Source organism: Exophiala spinifera (genome assembly GCF_000836115.1).
Source record: "Exophiala spinifera strain CBS 89968 unplaced genomic scaffold supercont1.3, whole genome shotgun sequence".
Taxonomy (NCBI): Eukaryota; Fungi; Ascomycota; class Eurotiomycetes; order Chaetothyriales; family Herpotrichiellaceae; genus Exophiala; species Exophiala spinifera.
In genome coordinates this window covers 1,835,689-1,857,775 of record NW_015622515.1, presented here as the reverse complement: position 1 = coordinate 1,857,775, position 22,087 = coordinate 1,835,689, and the positions used below count along the sequence as shown (strand labels likewise).

The window sequence follows — 22,087 nt, the reverse complement described above, 5'->3', positions numbered from 1 at the left end:
GTACTGCACCGGGCAACGACGTCGAGACAGACTACTCCTCTGCTCCAGGCGACGGAGAATCTGTCCGGGCTGAGCTTGTTGAGTCCTAGTCCTCGCAACGGAATTGCCTGAGGATCTGGATAGCTGGAGGGAAGCGGTCCTTGAACAGCCAGTAACCCAGCTCAGCTCAGCAAGACTTTTATGTACAGAGAGGGATTAGTACGAGTTGGCTGGGTCAAACTGTGGTCTCGCGGTGCCGGAGCTGGGGAGGAACCCAGAACTCCGAGGTCACGTTTTTTCTTCTGCCGGCGTCCGGGGAAGTGCTGCAGTAGCCAGAGACTAACTTAGAGGCACCAGACAGCGACAGCCTATAGGTACCTGTTAGGCTCTTAGTAGGTGTGAACAGGTACCTAAGGCATGTCCGTGGTACTTGCCCATTGAGCCTGGATCCCCTGGCCACCTCGTTCGCCCACCCACTGTATTTTGACTCGTACAGCTTGGCTCCTCCTCCTCCTCCACCGACTTCGCTCGCTTGCCGAACATCCAATCCCAAAATTTTGCCCTTCGACGCCGACCTCCTCCTATCTGTGACTCACAATGCTATTGTGAAAAGGCCATAGTCTCTTGATGAATTGATCCTCTTCACCGAGCTTGAATCCCCTACGAGCCGCCATCATGGCAGGCACGCGCAATCTCCTGTCCTTTGCAGGTAGGAATGCGCTGCGAAAATATCGGGCACAGAACGGACCTTCATTCCTCGACTCTCTCGCACCCGCGTCAACAAGATCAAAAAGCACAAATTCCACCTCTGCGCTGGCCTACAAGGCTCTGCACCGAAGATCTCCCCTTCCTCTTCCCGTGACCGACACCTCGCCTCAGTATGGTGCCGCCGCAGCAGTCTCCTCCATTCTCTACGAAACCCCGGTAGCCTCTCAAGCTCCACCGAAGAAACACATTCTTAACTGCCTGGTTCAGAACGAGCCGGGTGTGCTATCTCGTGTGTCAGGAATCTTAGCGGCCAGAGGTTTCAACATTGATTCGCTAGTGGTGTGCAACACGGAAGTGGAGGACCTTAGTCGAATGACTATTGTATTGCAAGGCCAAGATGGCGTCGTGGAACAAGCTCGACGTCAGCTGGAGGACTTGGTGCCCGTTTGGGCAGTGCTGGATTATACCTCTGCCGCATTGGTCCAACGCGAGTTGCTTCTGGCAAAGGTGTCCATCCTGGGCCCTGAAGTTTATGAGGAGCTGATGGAGCATCATCGTGAGATGACCACCCAGGAATACGATGAGCCTAACGAGGAAAGCCACGACACCCATGAGGAAAACGCAGAGAGGAGGTTGCAGGAATTGGAAGGAAACAAGCAAGACGAAGCGAGCCTTGTGCAGCGAGCAAAGGAAATGCTCGGTCAAGGCGCCAGCTACCATCCCAACCGCCTTGCTGCAAGCCAGGCCCTTCGTCACAAGCATGAGCACCTTGAAGCCATCACTCACTTGACGCATCAATTCGGTGGAAAGGTGCTTGACATTAGCACGAACAACTGCGTTGTCGAAGTGTAAGTTCCAAGATTTGTAACGACAGCTGGCCGAGCCCTAACAGTGTCCAGGTCCGCAAAGCCGAGCAGAATCGATTCCTTCATGAAACTGATTGCTCCATTTGGCATACTCGAATCAACACGAACCGGTCTCATGGCGCTCCCCCGCTCACCTTTGTACGGACCGAACGAGGATCTGCAGCGGGAAGCTGATGAGGTTGTTGATGCTAGCACACTACCTCCGGGTTAAGATATCTCCATAATAGTTGAGGCATCTGGGTAAACGTCTAATTCGAGATTGGGGGGATGACCTGTTTGATAGTGATACAATGCGAAGAATCTTCCATAATCAATTCTAGAGCTACTGTCAAGACCCTTCGCGGAATTGTGTCAAGTTTGCCGCGCATGGCCGTGATTACCATCCCTGCAGTAGATTGTCTTGCAGTATCTTGTAGTTCATGCTCTGTCGTAGAACGCAGTGATATCGAAGGGCTGGTCACTTTGGTGAAACACAAGGAGTGGCTACCTATTACCTGTAGTCAGTGTTCCCGACAAGAGTTGACAGAAACCGATGGAATTCAATCTTACTGACATCACGATTCATAGTGATCCCGAACACACCACGGCCTACATTGGAACCTCTTCTCTAGCAGCGAGATCAATACCCATGACACTTGGATTACTTATATGTTATTAGCTTCCCCTATCGGCGTTGTTCATTGATCGGCCGCCATGTCATCTTGGATATCAGGCATCCCTCCGCGAGGGGAATTTTTCCCGCCCACACCCCGAGTTTCGAACTTTTTGATGAATTTCTATAGACTCTGGCCGATCGTAAGTGCTGAGAATTGGCAATTCTTTCCTCCCACCTAGCCTGCAGGGCTTTTGCTTAAGGCACTATGGGCTTGGGACGGAAAACACGTTGAAGAGGCGAGCTATTGCTGATCAGGCCTACTCACAGTTGTCAATCTTACAATGGACGCCTTTGAGCAGTTTCCAAGCGATGGGCAAGACGTCGTCAAACTCGCGCTTCAACATACATGGTCGACTTGCATGGACAATCGCTGAAAGCGCTGGGCCGCTCAATCTTCTCTACATTCTCTACACACTTCCAGGCAAACTGAAGCCTACCCCAGATGCATCAACCAGTTTTATGGGCACAGGACTTCCGGCACAGTATGAAATCCTAGCGTGCTTGTACCTCGTCCACTATGTGAATCGAGCATTCTATACCCCATTGTTCGTTGCGGCAAGCATGTCGCCCATTCATCCTATAATCGTCATCATCATGGGCCTTCACCAGTACGTCAACTCGAGCAACATTGCCTGTGGTCTAGTATATTCTGCTCTGAGGGATGAAGTACAGGGGTATGATCGCCAACTGTTTTCTTATGGCTCTGTTCTCGGCACCATTATTGGACTCGCATTCTTCTCGGAGGGATTATGGAGGAATATGAGCGCCGAGGCAATACTGCACAACATGCGGCGAGATGCAGCAAAACGCAAAGCAAGATCAGAAGGCAAGATTGAGGTCAGCTACGACAAGGTGTATGTGATCCCGCCGCCACAGGGATACTTTAGAAACATCCTTTGTCCACACTACGTCTGGGAGTGGATTGAGTGGACAGGATACTACATCCTCGGAGGAACTTGGGGACTCGGCTGGGGATGGCAAAGTCCAGCCTTGTGGTTCGTTGTTGTCGAGGTGGCCACAATGCTTCCACGAGCAGTGACCCAGCGCAATTGGTACATGGAGAAGTTTGGGAAAAGGGCTGTTGCTGGAAGAGCTGCCGCCATCCCTGGGGTGTTGTAGGACTTTTTCCCCGACATTCTACAGTACCTCACATTGCAAAAGTCCTCATAGCCCATGGATGTTGTCGTCTCTAGGGTTCGTTGATTAGCCCCAAAAGATTAAGCATGCGAAGGGAGAGAGGGGCTCCTCCTATCAAGAGCCCTCCATGACAACATGCAGTACTGTACGTATCTATCATTGCAACGAACATACGTGAGTATTGCACAGTACGAGGGTCTAGAATCGTAGGTAGTAATTCTCACCAATATGGCGTGATAATCAAAGCTCCTCGGAGAGGTGACTTTGAGTGGCTGATGTCGCCGGTATTGGAGTCTTAAGCACCACGAGCTAGGGATGATTAGGCTTTGCTAGACGCGTTTAGGCATCGCCACGCATCGTTAGGTGCCCCTCCCAGGCTCTCAACCCCTCAGAAACGCCGAGTGCGCCTACTGGAGTGTCCAATCTTTCCGAGGTGTGCGAGGTCCGAGATGAGTCTAACTGAGTGCAGAGAAACATCCCACCAGGATCGGGCCCTTGTCACGTCAACGCTCACTAAAATAATAATACACGGACTGCATGATAAAATTTCCATCTCTGATATTCTGACTGTCTCACCGCTTTCCTCTTCCCATTTTCTTCATTTCCTCTCCCCAGTACATCGATATCCTGCTCACAGAGTTTCAATCGAGGTCTGAGAGGATTGTGAATCATTTTACTACTACCCCGCCTCAAGTTTTCACGCATTACCGTCAGGATGGTTCAATCGTATGTCCAACAACCCCGTGTCCTTTGTGAAAGGCTTGCTAACCCGCCTTACAGCTCCATCCTTGGTTTCCCTCGCATGGGTGCCAATCGAGACCTCAAGAAAGCCACCGAAGCATACTGGGGCGGCAAAATCTCTCAAGATGACCTGTTGGCCGAGGGCAAGAGACTCAGATTGGAGCATTGGAAAATTCAGAAAGATGCCGGAATCGACATCATTCCTAGCAACGACTTTGCTTTCTATGATCAGGTTTTGGACCACATCCAGTTGTTTGGTGTCATCCCCGAACGCTACTCCAAGTACAACCTCGCTCCCATTGATGAGTACTTCGCCATGGGTCGTGGTCTGCAAAGACCCGCCACCGACAGTGCTCCAGCTGTTGATGTGCCGGCCTTGGTTAGTTGGATATCCTCCGTTAACACGCAATACCGTTTATTAACGCACTTAGGAAATGGTCAAATGGTTCGACTCAAATTACCACTATGTCAAGCCTACCCTCCAAGACAACCAGGTCTTCAAACTTTCCTCCAAACCCAAGCCGGTTACGGAATTCCTTGAAGCCAAGGAGGCTGGTATCACCACCAGACCCGTCCTTCTCGGACCTGTCTCCTTCTTGTACCTCGGAAAGGCAGACCGTGGTCAATCTATCAACCCCATCTCTGCTCTCGACAAGCTCCTGCCCCTCTATGTGGATCTGCTCAAGCAATTGAAGGACGCCGGTGCGGAGACTGTCCAGATCGACGAACCTATTTTGGTCTTCGATCTGCCTACCGCTGTGAAGGAAGCTTTCAAGCCTGCGTACGAGAAGCTTGGAGGTCTCGGCAGCAAAATTGTCCTTGCTACCTACTTTGGTGACATTGTCCACAACATCGATGTTCTTGAGTCGTTGAAGAGCCTCTACGCTATTCACGTTGACCTCGTTCGCAACCCTGAGCAACTGGAAACCGTCATTGCCGCGTTGGGTCCTCAACAGATCCTGTCGGCTGGTGTGGTCAATGGTCGTAACATTTGGAAGACCAACTTCAAGAATGCCATTGAGATCGTCGAGGCCGCCATTCAGAAACTTGGCAAGGACCGAGTCATCGTTGCCAGCTCCAGCTCCCTCTTGCACACCCCTCACACTCTCGCCAGCGAGAAGAAGCTGGATCCTGAGATTGCCGATTGGTTCAGCTTTGCCTGCGAGAAGGCCAAGGAGATTGCCGTCATTGCAAAGGCTGTGACTGATGGCCCCGCTTCAGTCAGAGAAGCTCTCGAGGCCAACGCCAAGTCGATGCAGTCCCGTGCTTCTTCGAGCATCACCAACGACCCCGCCGTCAAGGACCGACAAAGCAAGGTCACCGAGCAGATGCACAATCGTCAGTCTCCCTTCCCTGTCCGTATCTCCCAACAACAGCAGCGCCTCAACTTGCCTCTATTCCCCACCACCACTATCGGATCTTTCCCCCAAACCAAGGAAATCCGTATTCAACGTAACAAGTTCACCAAAAATGAGATCACTGCCGAACAATATGAGAAATTCATTGAGCAGGAGATCGAGACCTGTGTCAAGATCCAGGATGAGCTCGATCTTGATGTCTACGTGCATGGCGAGCCAGAACGAAATGACATGGTTCAATATTTTGGTGAGAGACTGAAGGGTTACGCCTTCACCACCAACGGCTGGGTCCAATCATATGGTTCTCGCTGTGTCCGTCCACCCATTGTCGTCGGAGACATCTCTCGACCTGCTCCTATGACTGTCAAGGAGTCGAAGTACGCAGCTTCGATCTCCAAGAAGCCCATGAAGGGCATGCTCACAGGTCCGATTACTTGCTTGCGATGGTCATTCCCACGTGATGATGTCCACCAGTCCGTTCAGGCTCAACAACTAGCTCTGGCCCTCCGTGACGAAGTTGTTGACCTTGAGAAAGCCGGCGTCTACGTCATCCAAGTCGACGAGCCTGCTCTGCGTGAAGGTCTACCCCTGCGCACTGGCAAGGAGCGTACGGACTACCTGAAATGGGCCGTGGATTCTTTCCGCCTCTCAACTGCGGGTGTCGAAGACGGCACACAAATCCACAGCCATTTCTGCTACTCGGAGTTCCAGGACTTCTTCTATGCCATTGCAGCCCTCGATGCCGATGTGCTCTCCATCGAGAACAGCAAGTCTGATGCCAAGCTGCTCAAGGTCTTTGTTGACGAAGCTTATCCTCGTCATATTGGCCCGGGTGTCTATGACATCCACTCTCCTCGCGTCCCCTCCCAGAAGGAAATCGAGGACCGTATTGCTGAAATGTTGCAATACTTGAAGCCTGAACAGCTGTGGATCGACCCCGACTGTGGCCTCAAGACCCGTCAATGGACTGAAACCAAAGCCGCCCTGATCAACATGGTCAACGCGGCCAAGACTTTCCGTGCCAAGTACGCGAAGTAAAAGAAGTGAGGTCCCTACAGCCCACTCTGTTCTATCCGGCGTTAGATATTGCGTTTTATGGAGATTGGCTCGATCAATCAACCTGATCTGAGTTCTATGGCGTTTTTATTTTTCTGATGAGAGAAGCAAAATCATCAGGGTGGAAAGGAAAATGGGTGGGTGGATGGATGGATGACTTTGACGAAGCGACAAAAAGTGTTTTTCAACATGATACCACTGATAGCATAGGAGCTGGCGACAGTCGATTTAACATCGGCGTTATTATCTTTTCAACACGGGCTAGCTCTGATACCAGGCAGGAGAGTTTTACCATCATGGGTGATTGAGATGATGATGACGATGTATGTGAGTGATTGTCTTTGTATGATAGGTACGTGATAGGGGATATACGGGTCACTTCAACAGCAAGAATTTGCACGGCCCGTGATTTCCCTATAGGTAGAGACTATCTATTGAGTACCTAGGGACAATTGAGAACTGTTAGAATATTCAATAATTCTGAGATGGCCATGAAAGGTCTGTCTGTGGAGCTTGGATCATTGCTTACTGAGGGCTGAGTCCTTGAGTACGTAGACACGAGGACCGTGAGTCACATCGTATAGGAGGGAGCCAGGCAACAAGCAGAGTAGAATGTCGGGGACTTTTGGTGAGGTGCAGAGAACGCGAGGCTTCAACTGATGAGTACAGGGTAGGGAGGGAGTAGCCTTACCATGTACTAGGGAGGCAGTATGTAGCCTTTGGTAAGGTGAGGCTCCGGCAACTTTGAAAAGTCTCCGACCATTGCGGAGACATATCGTGATCTGACTAGTTAGTATTGGAGCGAACAACTCCTTTGATTGCTCAACTTGACCCAACACACCTTGTGCCTGGGCTGTGGATATAAAAGGGTAGACATCAGTCCAGACTCGAGGAAGACTGTAGGTTATAGCTCATCTCTTCCATCACTTCTTCCACGTCTGTGATTTCTTTGGCTACGACAGCGACAGCAGCGACAGCATACGTCCGACTACTTGAGTGCTCGCCCTCGGGAGCATCACACGAGCCATCACTTTGTTCGCATACACAGAGAGACATACTATCCTCGTCATACCCTGTACAGGCACACACAATGGCAGATCATCATCACCAACACCATCACCACGACCACGACCACGATCATCACCATGACCGTGGCCGTCACGGCACAGAAGACGCCGCGGCCTTTACCGAAGTCAACAGACAACATTGGAAGTAGGTTTTTGGGCCACATCAATTCTCATTCTCTCCTTCTTCCCTTCCCCCTATCTAGATACTAATTTCGCCTTTTCTTCGAAAACAGCAAAGTCGCCACATCATATACATCTCAAGAATGGCAACGGGAACTGGTCAACAAAGTCACCGCGTTCGTGCAGTCAAATATTTCGTTCATCGGCGTCGACTTCCTCGACCCTTCGTCGACGTTCGAAAAGCCATCGCCATCGTCATCATCATCACCGTCCACGACCCAACCTCGGAGTGTCCGCGTGCTGGACTACGCCTGTGGCCCGGGGACCATGACGGCCATCCTGGCCGGTCGAGCCAGCGAGTTTGTCGGCGTCGACCTGTCCGAGAACATGGTGCAGGCTTACAATTCAAGATTCGCGGATACTACCGATCCCGAAAGCGACGCTCCTACGACGACCACCAGCCAAGAGGATGAACGTATCAACGCCCACGCCGTCGTGGGGAACTTGTTAACCACGACCACGACCACCACCACCACCGGTGGCGAAGACAGTGCCGCCGCGCTCGCCGGTCCACAATTTTACGACTTTGACCTCGCGGTCGTGGGGTTGGGGTTCCACCACTTCGCGGACATTCGACTGGCGACGCGGCGGCTGGTCGAGAGACTGAAGCCAGGCGGCGTGTTCATGATTGTCGACTTTGTCACGCACGCCATGGAGGCCGAGGAATCTCCCGAACTCAAGGAGTCGGTCAACACCATCAGCCACCATGGCTTCAGCGAGGGGGAGCTGCGCGCCGTGTTCGCAGAGGCCGGGTTGGACGAGTTCGCACTGGTGAGAATGGGCGACCACGTCACGGTGAGGGGGTCGTCGAAGAGGGAGCCGTTCATGGCGAGGGGGAGGAAAGTGTAGTTTTGGTCCGTTTTAACACTTGGGGTGGCTTTTGTTGCCTTTGCCCTGTGCTTTGCGGCTGTAATAAATGTAGCTTTGTAGCTTTGTAGTAGCTTAGGGCCTGGAGAGTTGGCTGAGCTGTCCACACGGTAACGCGATCCGCCATGTGCGATACTCTCCGACCCAGTTCCAAGGCATTAGAGAGAAAGAAAAACCGCAAAAAACAGAACAGAGCCAGCGGAAAAGTATCTTCTATCATCACTGTCTTCCCTGGCCTTTGGTCTTTGGTCTTTAGGTGCCTCAAACGACTTGTATGAACATTGTTGACCTCTCCGGGTCCGACCAAGGCCCTTCCATCATCGCAATGTTGAGGATATATTTATTGTCGTCACGCACCGTCTCGATCATCATCAATCACCTGGCGACACTCTTAGAGTATCGGTGATTCGGGTCTCCAGGTTTCTTTCTCTACTCGTGGCAGCTCCCTCTTCCGTCTCGATCTCTCTAGCCCTTCCTCTCTCTTCCTCCTGCGTCGCGCCTCTTTGTCTTCCCACGCCCTGGGCTCCCCTGACGACGCAGGTGTCGATCCGGATCCTGATCCGCATTCGAACCCCTCCTTCGCCATTGCTCGCTTCAATTCGGTTCGAAATCTCTCTCTTCGCTCTTCGTTCCATCTGAACCGCTCGTTGACCATCCCCGCGCACATGGCAAGGTAGTCTTCGCTGACGATACTTTGCATCATAGTCATCGTCGACGTCGACGTTGACGGTTGATTCGATGTGGCGTTTTCACCGGTTGGTCCACCGGGTGCGTTCTCGTTCGCGTTCGCGTTCTCGTTCTCGTCCTCGTCGCTTCTTGCGGCGTCAGGGGGAGAAACGACAACACCAACAACAGTCTCAAATGCCAACCCGGCCGTACGCACCGCGACCATCACGCCGTGTTCGGGATCGTCCAGGACCCGGAGACTCTGTACGCCACTCTCGCGAAACCCAGAGTTGATGGCGGCGGCCACGACGGGGCGTGCGTGCCGCAGAGTGGCGCAGTGGATGTGTAATATCAGAGGCGAGAACGTGAGATGGATGAGTCTGGGACTTTTCGATTTCGACTTCGATCTTAACGTCGGCCTCGTGTGGTCGTCGTCGTTGTTGAGTGGTAGTGGTAGTGGCGTGGAATGCGTGTTGGATGTGGACATCGACGTCAAATTGAACAGAGTCGTGAAATCTCCTCGCGGCGGAGAATTCGATGATGAAGGTTCTTCGCTCGCGTGGCCGCTGTGATCATCACTTTCACGGACTTGGCCTAACGGTCCGATAGGATCATGCGAGACATATAGCCAACTCCCACCACCTTTGCCTCCGGGTGATGCCGATGTCGTTGTTGTTGTCGTTGTCGTTGTCGTCGCAGTCGCAGAGTCTCCGGGTCCTGGTGTCGTCTGCTTCGAATCTTTCCCCGTTCCAAGGCCATCTTCCACTTCCTCTCCGGGTTCCTCCGTCACCGTCGCTTTCGGCCCCTCGACAAACACGGCCACGCGACCTGCACAACTGCTCGTCGTCACGAGGCCGTCGTAGGCGTTGATCTCATCTATGAGTCCTCGGATCTGATGGTCGACTGTCCCCTTGGGCGACTTGTCGCTGTAGTCGTCCCCGGGCCGTGTGAGAAGTGATAGAATCTGAGATTTCTTGGCCACGAACGACGCCGGGACCGTCAACGGAGGTTGGAGAGATCGTTGCGGCATGCAGACGGACAGAAAGGCAGACAAACAGACAGACAGACAGATAGATCTCCTTGCCCACCTGAGGGCCAACTACTAGGTATTCGTGGGTGTCTTCTCGGACTTGCACACTGGACTTGGCTTTTTTGGTTCCCAATCACTCTACTCGTCTCGGATGCTTTCTCCAAGCGTAGTAAGTTGTGCTAATCAATCATATGGAGAATCTAGAAAACCACTGTAGATAGATGGTATTCACTTACAATTCAGATGGTGTATTTTTATGCGGGAAAAATCGTGAATTTCCCGAGTTGGGCGATGTGAAGGTAAGTGACTATTGTAACTTCAAAAGACTGACATTTGATGTATTCCGATCTCTGGCTCCGATTTCTAGGCAAAAGTGGTATCACTCTCTCTATCTAGGTAGCTGCTTCTATCAGGGATCTTTCGCTGTCACGTTGTAGATGTAATCATAATAAAACGACCCTCCAATGCTGCTTCCTGAACGCCTTTCGCTATTGTATTGGTTTCGAGTCGTATCAAAAATCGAACACAGTGTGCCGCTGGGAAGAGGCAAAACTGCTTGAACGGAGAGACCACCCAATCAAGCAACTGGCGCGGCAACAGCAGCCTTCGCAGCATCCGCATCAGACACAGTCGTTGGTTTGCTGGTAAAAGTCTCGGGCCACATGAAAGCCTTTTCCTCCTTGGACGGGCTGAGCGCCGCGAAAAGAGGGACCGATGCCTTGCTGCTGGCCCGTCTCCACATGTTGGCACGAGGGTTAAATGTCGCCGGCAGGCCTCTTCCGTGTGTCTTCTCATCATCGATCTTGGCAATCTTGATGACTTCCCTCTGGATGTCGGCAAACGTGTCGAAGGGGATGTAAGGCAGGTTGTGCTCGACGCAGTACTCCTCCAGCTTGAGACCACGACGAGCAAAGAGTACGTCGGCTTCTCGTGCCGCTGGAAGATCGGAAACACCGTCTCCGATAAACACAATCAACGGTATCGTGCCGTTGTCGCTTTGCATCGCGGCCATCTCTCTGTATTCGTTGATTGACTGGGCCTTATCGTGGCCGAGGTCGTTGTCGTGTCTCCAGACAGCTTCCCATTTGCTACCGTCTTCGGCAATCTTTGCGTCGTTGGCCACAATATCGATGTGCTTGCTCATGTCTTCTCCGATGAAATGATCGAGAACCTTGCGCAGAACAGGTTTCAGTCCGGCCGAGATAACGTTGAAGGGAATGCTGTTGTTGACGCAAAACTCGTGAAAGGTTTGGAAGTCGGGGTCGATGTCCAGAGCCGTCTTCATGACCTCGAAACCGTCCTCGAAGGGGACGTCCAGAGAGGCGTACAGTTCATCTGAGACTTCCCGGAAAGTTCGCTCTCCAGATTCCATCTGACGAGCAAGGACTTCTCGTCGTTCTGGGCCACAGCCGAAATTGTCAAACAACGTGTGACCAGTGTCTTGCATGAAAATCGTTCCGTCGAAGTCTGCAACTCCAATTAAAAAACAGTCCCCGTCTGTCACTTGATTGAAACTTACCTGAGAAGCAGATAATCTTTCTCTTGGTGCCCATATTAGCAGTGTTGGCGCGCTGAAGACCAGGGCGAGCCTTCACCTCCACAGGAGGAGGAGTAATAGCGACTGGTGCCATGATGAAGTCTATTGTGGTAGAATAGCGTGTTCTGGGAAAGGTCTATTTGTAAATCGTGACTGTACAATGGCGCGATCGGGAGGTTTCGTAGGATGTATATACATCTGGCGAAATAGTAATGATGGCCCAGATAGATATATACGTAGGAGGCGCAGCAACTTGCATTAGATTGGAGTTGAAATTTGGTGGGTGCTCGAGCGTTGCCGCTCTGACCAGAATCAAGGTCGAGAGAAGACCTACCAGTTGTAAGATCCCGTGTCAGGCTCTGCTGCCCCTTCTTGACATCTAGACAAGAGTACAGCATTAGACTGATTGGACAAAGCCGTGAAACATATGCATAACGACGCCATCGCAGTCCAAGAGGCGAGACGAAGAACAGCGATTGCCGGTGAAGGTGGATCCAAAGAGTGGCCTAGCAAACGGCACATACAGAGGTGGCAAAGGTGTTGAGAGGCTACGATAGGTACATGGTACCTCGATGTCTGTGCTAGCTTCTCAGTAGCGCGAGTTTTTCGCCGGGTGGCTGCAGATAAAAGAGCACATGCTTTCTAGCTTCAGTACCTTGCTGGGGCCTCCTAAAAGATGGCATTCTCGAGATGCAATGTGACGCCATGACGTTGTTGTCCATTGGGCAAGGTCAGGATCGAATGCATGGGATAACGGTCAGCAGTGTCTGTGGAGGACTTCGACTGCAGGCTTCAGAAAACTCCATGTCCACCAAAATTAATGCGGATGTACTGTATGTATGTTGGCGTCAGTGGGACAGACCCCATGGCGAGGGATTTCTCTCTGTGGAGAATGGACTGTGTAGCGTGAACAGACCGACAGTTGCCATCAGATCAGAGATTGCGTCGTCCACTTCGATTTCGATGGCATTTGCGTTGAGATGGTCGATTTCCGTCCAGGCCCAGATGGAGATTGGAATTTTTTCGTCGGGGCAGTCGTATTGTCTCTCGGATCGGAACAATATTTCGCCCTAATGTCACTGGACCGGGAGATCGACTACGGCTCTACGAGTAACGTTGAGGCTCGATCAACACGATTATCCCAGTTGCAACTCTCTTTGGATGTCTTTCGGTGTGCTTTGTGTACTCCATTTGTATCAGAGAGATGTCTGGAAATGAAGTCGAAAAGTTTGTGCTTGTTGAGTTACAAGGAGCGGATGCAGACTTCACACATCAATGCTATCTGTACTGACCTCTGAATTACTAGGCTTCTATCTCGCTCGACTCTTCCGTTTCTACTGCATAGTCATCGCTGCTGTTGCGTTACAGATTCTGCGACCTACAACTTTGTGTGATTGCAAACGTGATATTCGCAATCCACAAGACCTGGTCATTCTTTACACAGTTCTTCTGTATCCCAAATTGAGCCCAAGGGAGTATCACGACAACATACAAACCTTGGTTAAACGAAGACCGTTGAACCTGAAAGCTAATATCACAAAGGCTCTTGGAAGAATACTTGGAGGTGCTCGAACCGTCTGGGTTGGCTTGTCGCCAAAATGTCCGCCATAGAACCGTAGAGGAAGACGCCGGGATGTGGTCTCTTCTGGCAACAGGTGGTGGCAGGTTAAGGTGACCACTACTTCAAAGAGATAACCCCCAGGCTGATTTGTGCAATCATGAAGTTCCTGGGAGTCATCCAAAATAGGCCTGTTGTGGCATTTGATTTCATCGTTGATAGGGGTGTCGTTTCTTTCTCGGTAGACACATGCAGTCTGTATATAATAGTATCCAGACTATCTCTGGCAGCCGAGAAGAGCCTCTTGATAATTCACTTAAAAAAATACACTATCAAACACCTTTGAGCAACGTTGTGTCTTCTACGAAGTATTAATCCCACAGTTGGGGCACATCATCAATGCATCCTCGGTAAACACCTGGTTTGGCACCGCGGCCCGCTGCGGCTACAAGCGGCATTTGACATCGACTTTGCGGAGGGCACGAGGCAGTGCGGGAGTGCGACAACTCCACGAGCACAGAGAGATTCATTCTCTTGCTTTTATGCCATTCGCACCAGGTGTGCACTTGTCATCTCTCTCTGATAGACCATTCCTTATATACCATCTCGAAAATGGTATCCTCCCTCCTCCCTCGAATAGCCCGCCCGGCGACACACCTCGCGCGCCATGCCCCTCGACTTCTCTGCCCTCACACCGCCGTCAGATCAGCGTCGACGTCGAAATCAAAGCACCCCAGCGGCTTCACGCCTCCGTCTAGGGAAGACCTCTACGAACTCCGCGAACGCGTCCAAGAGTTCACGCGGCGCGAGATCCCCGAAGAGATCGCAGCCCGAACGGACTCGGTCAACGAGTTCCCCGACGAGATGTGGAAAAAGCTAGGCGAGGCCGGGTTCCTGGGCCCGACGGCCGACGAAGAGTACGGCGGGCTCGCCATGGGATACCAGGCACACTGCGTGATTCTCGAGGAGCTCAGCCGGGCGTCGGCGTCGATCGGGCTCTCGTACGCGGCGCACTCGCAGCTTTGCGTGAACCAGCTGTGCCTGAACGGCAGCAAGGAGCAGAAAGAGCGCATCCTCCCTGGCCTGATCTCGGGCGACAAGGTCGGCGCGCTCGCCATGTCGGAACACTCGGCCGGCAGCGACGTGGTGAGCATGAAGACGACCGCCCGGCCCGTGGACGGAGGAGGGTACAAGCTGAACGGGACCAAGATGTGGATCACCAACGGGCCCGACGCCGACTACATCGTCGTCTACGCCAAGACCGAGCCCGAGAAGAAGAGCAAGGGCATCACGGCGTTCATCGTCGAAAGGGGCTTTGCCGGGTTCAGCGTCGCGCGGAAGCTGGACAAGCTCGGCATGCGCGGCTCCAACACGGGCGAGCTGGTCTTCGAGGACGTCTTTGTGCCCCCGGAGAACGTCCTCGGCGAGGTCAACAGGGGCGTCACCGTGCTCATGGAGGGCCTCGACCTCGAGAGACTCGTCCTCAGCGCGGGCCCGCTGGGCATCATGCAGGCCTGCCTGGACCTCGTGCTGCCGTACACGCACCAGCGGAAACAGTTCGACGTGCCCATCGCCCACAACCAGCTGGTCCAGGGGAAGCTGGCCGACATGTACACCAAGTTGCAGGCCAGCAGGGCCTACACGTACGAGACGGCCCGGAAGGTCGACGAGGAAGGGGAGGTGCGGACCCAGGATTGCGCCGGCGCCATCTTGTACGCCGCCGAACGCGCCACCGAATGCGGCCTCGACGCCATACAGTTGATGGGCGGCAACGGCTACGTCAACGAGATCCCCGCCGGAAGGTTACTGAGGGACGCCAAGCTGTACGAGATAGGCGCGGGTACAAGTGAGATTCGGAGGATGGTTATTGGGAGAGCGTTTAACAAGGAGTACAAAGACCAGGGCTTATAGGGTGGTTCTGGTTTTATTATTAAAATGAATCAAAACATAAAGACATTCCCGACACGGTACAAAGTACGCAAAAAAAGATCAAAGTGAGACTATCCAAAAGCGAGTCTACTTTGACCCTTTTGTGGTTTTGAACCTCGACCTCGACTACTTGACCCTGTCCCTCCTCGTTTCGTTCTACTCGTCTGCACAGATCCAGGAGGACGGCTGTTCGTTGGTTCTGACACGATGGGCGCTTCTTGGGCCTGGAGCTGTTTAGCAAAATGCCAATCTTCATGCTCGCCACGGTCGGATTCGTTGATCGGCTTCTGGCATTGTTGACAGAAGTAGGTTGCGATGTCCCGTTCGTGCATAGCGGGTGCGAGGCGTCGATCGGGTCCTTCGTCGCGCCGTACCTCGTTGCTATCTTCGGTTTCTTCAAGCTGATGCTCCTGCGCTATCATATCTTCCTCGGCGGATTCGTTGGCCTCCTCTGTGCTTTCACCCCTGGCAAAGAAGCGGGTAATGTTAGGACCGTCATTTACTCTTCGACGCTTTTGTGGCCGAGAATGTTCGAGGTTGGGTGTAGTGGTATTACTCCGAGGCGGTGTATCGATGGCAGCTTTGGCTTCTTCGCCTTTGAGGAGAAAGGTGTCGATACCCTTGTTTCCCGCCACGCCTTCTTCGAAACCTCCGACGCTGAGCGAGAGGTTGGCGCAAGGCCATGCCCGACCTTCCATGATGACTTGTCCAAGTAGTGTCTTTGCAAGCTCGAACAAGATGGTCTCGTCGATCTTCTTGCCCGAGGGAATGGGCAATTGCTTGGATTTCGTTTGTCCGCCTTGACGATGGTGTAAAGTTATCGTCTTCGGTCTCCGCTTGTTCTCTAGCACGCCTTCCTCAACGAGACGAGAGTATATGTCTGCAGCGAAGATACGCAGCCATTTGTTCGCTTGGTCCGTCGTGTTGATGCTCGGCCTGAAGGATTTTGCTGACAACATCGACTTGATTTGTGTTCTAGAGCTGACTTCGCTATGGTCTTCGCCCCGAATGATCCCATAGAGCCACGTGCCTGTCTCTTCTCCTAGCTTTGACTTGAGCTGTTCAATGGGGATCTTGAGAAGTTCTGTGACCTCGTCGGTGTTGAACGTGTCCACCACTTGCTCACCGAGTTTCCCACCCAAGTTACGAATCTTGGTAAACTTGAAGCCCGATAGGAAATGTTGCACTGCCCGATTCCGCACGATTGTCTGCTGATTAGGTTTTCGGTATCCGGCACCCAGTTTCGCCATCATCTTGTTGCGCGCAATGCCGGCTGAGCAAGTGTATTTGAGCTTCTCGCGGATGGCGGCACGCACACCACGTACGATCTCCGACCCAATATTCATGGCAACATCGTCCCAGTCTGGATCGTCATCTTCAGTTTCTGCCGAGTCGAGATCTACAAGAGCATCGGCTTGCCAGTCCAACGCAGTCGATGGCGGCAATGGCAGGTGTTCGGTGGGGTCATCGTACGGCGCATACTTGAGTTCGGGATATCTTTCGAGAAGTATCTGATGGATCTGCGCAGACAGGTCGAGAAAGACCTCGTCGATGCTGGCCTTTTCAACCTTCTGCACAGGGGGTGGCGGTAGTATCTCTTTAACCAGAGCCAGAGACTTTCTAGATTCGAGCCGATACGGGTCCAGAGATACCTTGTCGGTTTGAATATGGCTGGCGGCATCGTCTCGATAAGCCCACTTGGTGTCGCCTTCTCTCCAGGTAGCAACATGCTGGACTACAATCTCTGGACACTTTGATTTCGCCTCAGTGATGGTGACGTGTCGGCTCAGCCCATAGTCGCGCGCTGGATAGTTTATGGCAATCAGACCCTGCCATTGTTGAACAGCTAGAGGTTGAGACTCAGCGACACCTAACCGTACCATTTCACACTGAGCGTAAAAGGCGTCATAGTCGATTAAAGCGATGACCCTCAATGGGCAGCTAGTTGAAGACTGGCTGAGCAAGTGAAGTTGCTTGTATGTAAAGCGAGACTTCCTTCTCTTGCCGCTTGCTAATGGAGAGGACGGTTGGAAGGGCTGAGAGGACGACATTGTCTATCCACGGTGATGAGATGCAACTTGGTGGCCAGCATGTTCGTTATGCCACCCTCATTGTGCCGTTTTGAAGTTCGCGCCTGGTCATGCCAGCGTGTATTCTTTGGTCCAGACGATTCGCAGGTATCAGCTCACTGTCAGTGGGATGTTCTAGTGCTCGTACTCCCTACACTGGCAGTACCAGCGCTAAAGAACGCGTCGCTCCGTCATCGATCATGCAGCCACTTTAACCACCAGCAATGCAAAATTAAAGCAGCGCCATTTACGGAGCCCCAACTCTCGTATTCGTATTTCAGACACGAGTTACTGTGTTGCCTACAAGTACTACCTTGCATATATAAGACACTGTCTCAAGAGGAGCGTCGCTACTTGTATGTGTGATGTACCTATTTACTAGAGCCCTTGAACTTCCTCAACGGGCCACGATTTTGCGGGTGAAAACGTAGTTCGCCTTGACTTCGCTTCTTATACTCGCCGGGTACTTTTGTAAAATTCCCACCTCGTTCCAAGGTCGTCTTGTTGAAGACACCCTCGATAGCTTGCAGCGGAACTCACATCGGATAGGTGTCAAGAATTTGGATCATATGTCTGGTTGGCTGGTACAATGCTGCTTAGTTTCACTGTCCTCAGAGTGGCTCTTTGCGCCCATATCGTCGCATCCCTAGCCACAACCGTCCCTCACGATACTTCAGATGACTACTTCGACTGGACACTTGTGCAGCCTTCTACGGAGTTGAAGTACGTCCAATGCTACGGGAGCTTCGAATGCGCCAGGTTGGAGGTCCCTCTTGACTGGACCAACCGGTCCAATCCAAATCGAGTCTCCATTGCGATTGTACGCCTCCCGGCCGTCGTCGATGTATCCGACGAGTCATTTGGCGGCACAATCATAATCAATCCAGGTGGCCCCGGCGGATCTGGAGTCGACATTCTCTTGAGTTCAGCGAGATCACTCCAAAGCGTGGTCGACTCCCACAAGCATTTTGAGATTCTCTCATTTGATCCCCGGGGAATGAAGTTCTCGACCCCCTCCACGGCATGTTTTACATATGACATTTATCGGACTGCTGTGGAGGCACTCGCCCTAGACGTTGGGGATATAGTGTCAGATCATCAGGCGTTCAACGCCAAATGGAACATCGACAAAGGACTTGGCCAACTGTGCTCTGAAGCACGGAATGGTGACTTTGGCGACGGCACCAACATGCACCAATTCGTCAGCACTGCTCTCGTGGTGCGTGATATGGTGGAGATAATCGACCAAGTCGACATTCATCTGTCAAAGAAGCTCAGGAGTTCGAAAGCGACATCTCCATCAAACAGCCAGATCCCTCTTCGAGACGAGGACCGACACGTCCCACTACTCAACTACTGGGGCTTGAGCTACGGGACATACCTTGGGAATACGTTCGCGTCCATGTTCCCCGAGCGAATCGGCCGAATGGTCCTGGACGGCGTCGTCGATGCAGATGATTATGCCGCAACAGGATGGACGACCAATTTGCAGGACAACAACCAAACGTGGACAAAGTTCTTTGAATACTGCTTCGAGGCGGGCCCCAAATGCGCCCTGTTCGATGCAACCGCCACACATCACGTCGACATTCAAACCAAGGTCGAAGCCTTCCTCTTTGGCTTGATCGACGACCCAATGCCAGTCCTGCTGAACGGGAACCTGGCCATGATCACCTACCACCTGCTCAAAGCCAGCATCCACTTGGCCCTGTACTTTCCGAGCGACTACTGGCCAAGGTTGGCTGCCAGTCTACGTGTACTGATGGACGGGGATGCACAGGGAACCTTTTCTCTTTTCGATTTCGCAGAGACGTTTCATAATGCGTCATCCGGTGATTTCGTGCCCTCCATAACACCCTGGCAGTCAATTCACCCGCTCCCTGGACGCCAGATAGGTCCCGTGTCCGAACCATACGTGCCGGGCTACGCGTGGCAGCTTGAGGCAAGCGTCTCTGTATTGTGTGGTGACGGCGACGACATCACATCGCTTTCTAAAGAAAGGTTCACGGAGCGTGTCAAGCTACTGCAGTCTCAGTCACGTATCGTCGGACCTCTGTGGGCGGAGATAACCATGCACTGCGTGCACTGGCCTGCGTCGGTCCGACCGGCGCCCAGAAATCGGTTCACGGGGCCTTTTGGTTCGAATCTCAGCGACTATGACCCGCGAGCGAGTCCGTTGCTCTTCATCGGCAACACCGCAGACCCTGTCACGCCGGTCCGCAACGCCGTCAAGATGTCTGAAAAGCACGAAGGAAGCGTCCTGCTGACCCAGGACGTCCCTGGACATTGTTGCGGTACCGGGAACTCCGGTGCCTGCGCACAAGGGATTCTGAAAAACTTCTTCGCCAACGGCACATTGCCTGCCCCTGGTATAGTGTGCCGAGATGTTCGGGGACCCTGGGATTGAAGGGGCATGTTCGAACTGTCAAGTTTTTAGACCGCTCGAATGGTTCCCGAATAGCTCTCAGCCCCTCGTCTCTGTCTATGTATGTACCCTGAACGTGAAATTCTCCATTGTAAGCCCGTACCGACAGCAATGGTATCAGCTGACTTCCCATTGTGGGCCCGGGCTCCGGATCTGCAATAGTCAGCATGAGGCCGAATGGCGAAATAGTCATGTTGGTTTTGTTACTTCCGAGCTACTGCTTAACATCCGAAGCTGTACGTGCCGTACGAGTAGTCCCCCAAATCCCTGAGCTTCGGGCCGAGCAATGTGACTCCACCCCCTGACTTGCTCAACATTCCGAAGACAAATATTTAGGATTTAGTGCTGAGAAGCAAACAAAGCTTCGGATGTGGTGTTGCATCCGACTTCTACAAGGCCGAAGTCACGCTCAATCTCTTTGTTGACTCAGGCAGAATAGCCAAGGGAGGGAAGACCTAGGCATCTGCAGTCGACCATCAGTGGGGAGAAAGATGCATTTGAAGTACGGGACAAATAAGAGCCGTGTGTCAAAACATGCATTGCCTATCTACTGTAGATACCTAGTGTTGAGGGAAGCCCTGGTGACCCTCAAATTTGACACCGTCTCGCCATATTGCTCTGATGTTCAGCGTGTCTGTAATGTTGCTCAAGGGGTTCCCTTCGACGAGAAGCAAGTCGGCCTTCAGACCCTCTGCGATCCTGCCTCTGTCATTCCACCCGAACAGGTCGGCCGTCAAGCTGGTCGCACCTCTCAGGACTTCTTGTGCAGGCAGCCCTGCTTTCATCACGAGCAGATACATCTCGATGTGTAGATTGGCACCGAAGACGGACCCTGGGGCTCCGGCCGCTGCATCGGAGCCACTGTGTGGTCAAGTATTAGCTAAGAGTCAAAGGATCAGACTGAATGTACAAAGGCATCTTACCAAATGATGTCAGTACCGGCAGCTCTGAGCTGGCGGACGCTGTCAATGGCATATTCCCACTTCGCGCCAGGGGCCTTCAAATGCAAGCAGTGATGCATCAGTTCGATGTCCCCCGTGGACAATTTGTTCTTGACTCTGTCGTCTTCAGAGAATTGCTTGAATATGTCTAACGATTCGCCGGTCAGAGCACCTGCACATGCCAGTGTTGGATTGACCCAGACATTGTTGCGCCTGTGAAGCTCGATGATCTCGGGCGTCATGGGCTCGTCGAAGAACGTGTGAGCAAGTCCGTCAACCCCAGCTCTTAGGATTTCACGCGTGTCTTCAAGTGACAAGGCATGCCCAACAACCTTCAAACCTCGTTTATGTGCTGCGCGAACGACGGCTTCTTGCACCGCCTCTGTAGGTTTTTCAATTTGACCCTCGGCAATACCAAGAGCCCGCCCATCTTCGTGCATCAGTTTGATGTAGTCATACTTGCCTTCTACAGCTTTCTGGATGTAAGCCTCTGCTGCTTCCTCGCTGTTAACATTCGGATAATTGTCGAAACGTCCCGGCTGGCTAAAGTCAGCTTGTTCTCAGGCACCTCCAGCCTGGTCTACCGATCATGACTACAAGGTACTTACCTCAATACCAGGTAGCTTCATCTCCACCCATGCTGGCCAGCCGCCCTTTATCGTCGCGGCATAATGGCAGCTTTTCACATCCGGAACGTCCTTTCTCGCTTGTGCCCATCTCTTCAATTGCACCGCATTTTCGTGCACATTATGCATGTCCATGATTGTGGTTATGCCAAATCGGAACGACTGCTCTAGCAACCTGAGTTCGCGGTCTGGGTGGCAGTGTGCATCAATAAGGCCCGGGAGTAAAGTGTAGCCTGGCGTCGAGATGCTGGGCAGGTCGCCTGGGTTGAGGTCAGGCCCGACCTGCTCGATGATGCCATCTTTCACGATGACATCCGCATCTTCTAGCACATTGTCCCCGTCGAAGATGCGAACATTCTTGATGGCAAAAGAACTCATTTTGGATAGAAACTGGTCCACACGAACGAAAGGCTGTGGCTTTCTAGTAACTGAGAGATGTCCGAAGAAGAGTGAACACAGCCACTTCGGGGGTGGTTATATACCCAATGTTTGATCACTTAATATGTCAGCATGAAGGCCGTTGTCGTCGTTTACTGGTGTGTGCAATGAAAAGGCCTGCTCGGCCTAGTCGTCTTGACCCTGTGGTTGCTCCGAACCTGTATGTTCCGAGGTCGTAGCCACCATGGAACTTGCCAGAGCTCCGTCCGGCTCTGTCATCAGCGCAAGGAACGGGTCAACGCACAAGCTGCTGT

General features: G+C 52.5%; 10 protein-coding genes across 10 annotated transcripts; 6 read left to right on the top strand and 4 right to left on the bottom strand.

The window, feature by feature from the left end:
* Positions 1-654: 654 nt before the first annotated feature.
* On the top strand, positions 655-1,764 carry PV08_04418 (acetolactate synthase, small subunit; the record flags this gene model as incomplete). The annotated part of the gene is made up of 2 exons (XM_016378766.1): positions 655-1,535; positions 1,587-1,764. The coding sequence occupies 2 exons, from the start codon at positions 655-657 to the stop codon at positions 1,762-1,764; spliced, it is 1,059 nt and encodes a 352-aa protein (XP_016237443.1).
* Positions 1,765-2,246: 482 nt separating this feature from the next.
* Positions 2,247-3,327, top strand: PV08_04417 (uncharacterized protein; the record flags this gene model as incomplete). The annotated part of the gene is made up of 2 exons (XM_016378765.1): positions 2,247-2,348; positions 2,395-3,327. The coding sequence occupies 2 exons, from the start codon at positions 2,247-2,249 to the stop codon at positions 3,325-3,327; spliced, it is 1,035 nt and encodes a 344-aa protein (XP_016237442.1).
* Positions 3,328-4,060: 733 nt separating this feature from the next.
* On the top strand, positions 4,061-6,482 carry PV08_04416 (5-methyltetrahydropteroyltriglutamate-homocysteine S-methyltransferase; the record flags this gene model as incomplete). Its single annotated transcript, XM_016378764.1, has 3 exons — positions 4,061-4,071; positions 4,126-4,465; positions 4,518-6,482. The coding sequence occupies 3 exons, from the start codon at positions 4,061-4,063 to the stop codon at positions 6,480-6,482; spliced, it is 2,316 nt and encodes a 771-aa protein (XP_016237441.1).
* A 1,163-nt stretch (positions 6,483-7,645) lies between these two features.
* Positions 7,646-8,596, top strand: PV08_04415 (uncharacterized protein; the record flags this gene model as incomplete). The annotated part of the gene is made up of 2 exons (XM_016378763.1): positions 7,646-7,712; positions 7,806-8,596. The coding sequence occupies 2 exons, from the start codon at positions 7,646-7,648 to the stop codon at positions 8,594-8,596; spliced, it is 858 nt and encodes a 285-aa protein (XP_016237440.1).
* A 409-nt stretch (positions 8,597-9,005) lies between these two features.
* On the bottom strand, positions 9,006-10,310 carry PV08_04414 (uncharacterized protein; the record flags this gene model as incomplete). Its single annotated transcript, XM_016378762.1, has 1 exon — positions 9,006-10,310. One exon carries the CDS (start codon positions 10,308-10,310, stop codon positions 9,006-9,008), a length of 1,305 nt encoding a protein of 434 aa, XP_016237439.1.
* Positions 10,311-10,887: 577 nt separating this feature from the next.
* On the bottom strand, positions 10,888-11,941 carry PV08_04413 (uncharacterized protein; the record flags this gene model as incomplete). Its single annotated transcript, XM_016378761.1, has 2 exons — positions 10,888-11,777; positions 11,830-11,941. The coding sequence occupies 2 exons, from the start codon at positions 11,939-11,941 to the stop codon at positions 10,888-10,890; spliced, it is 1,002 nt and encodes a 333-aa protein (XP_016237438.1).
* A 2,076-nt stretch (positions 11,942-14,017) lies between these two features.
* PV08_04412 (uncharacterized protein) lies at positions 14,018-15,316 on the top strand (the record flags this gene model as incomplete). Its single annotated transcript, XM_016378760.1, has 1 exon — positions 14,018-15,316. The coding sequence occupies one exon, from the start codon at positions 14,018-14,020 to the stop codon at positions 15,314-15,316; it is 1,299 nt and encodes a 432-aa protein (XP_016237437.1).
* An 89-nt stretch (positions 15,317-15,405) lies between these two features.
* On the bottom strand, positions 15,406-17,385 carry PV08_04411 (uncharacterized protein; the record flags this gene model as incomplete). Its single annotated transcript, XM_016378759.1, has 1 exon — positions 15,406-17,385. One exon carries the CDS (start codon positions 17,383-17,385, stop codon positions 15,406-15,408), a length of 1,980 nt encoding a protein of 659 aa, XP_016237436.1.
* A 607-nt stretch (positions 17,386-17,992) lies between these two features.
* PV08_04410 (uncharacterized protein) lies at positions 17,993-19,810 on the top strand (the record flags this gene model as incomplete). Its single annotated transcript, XM_016378758.1, has 1 exon — positions 17,993-19,810. The coding sequence occupies one exon, from the start codon at positions 17,993-17,995 to the stop codon at positions 19,808-19,810; it is 1,818 nt and encodes a 605-aa protein (XP_016237435.1).
* A 578-nt stretch (positions 19,811-20,388) lies between these two features.
* On the bottom strand, positions 20,389-21,773 carry PV08_04409 (uncharacterized protein; the record flags this gene model as incomplete). Its single annotated transcript, XM_016378757.1, has 3 exons — positions 20,389-20,689; positions 20,752-21,308; positions 21,378-21,773. The coding sequence occupies 3 exons, from the start codon at positions 21,771-21,773 to the stop codon at positions 20,389-20,391; spliced, it is 1,254 nt and encodes a 417-aa protein (XP_016237434.1).
* Positions 21,774-22,087: the final 314 nt, after the last annotated feature.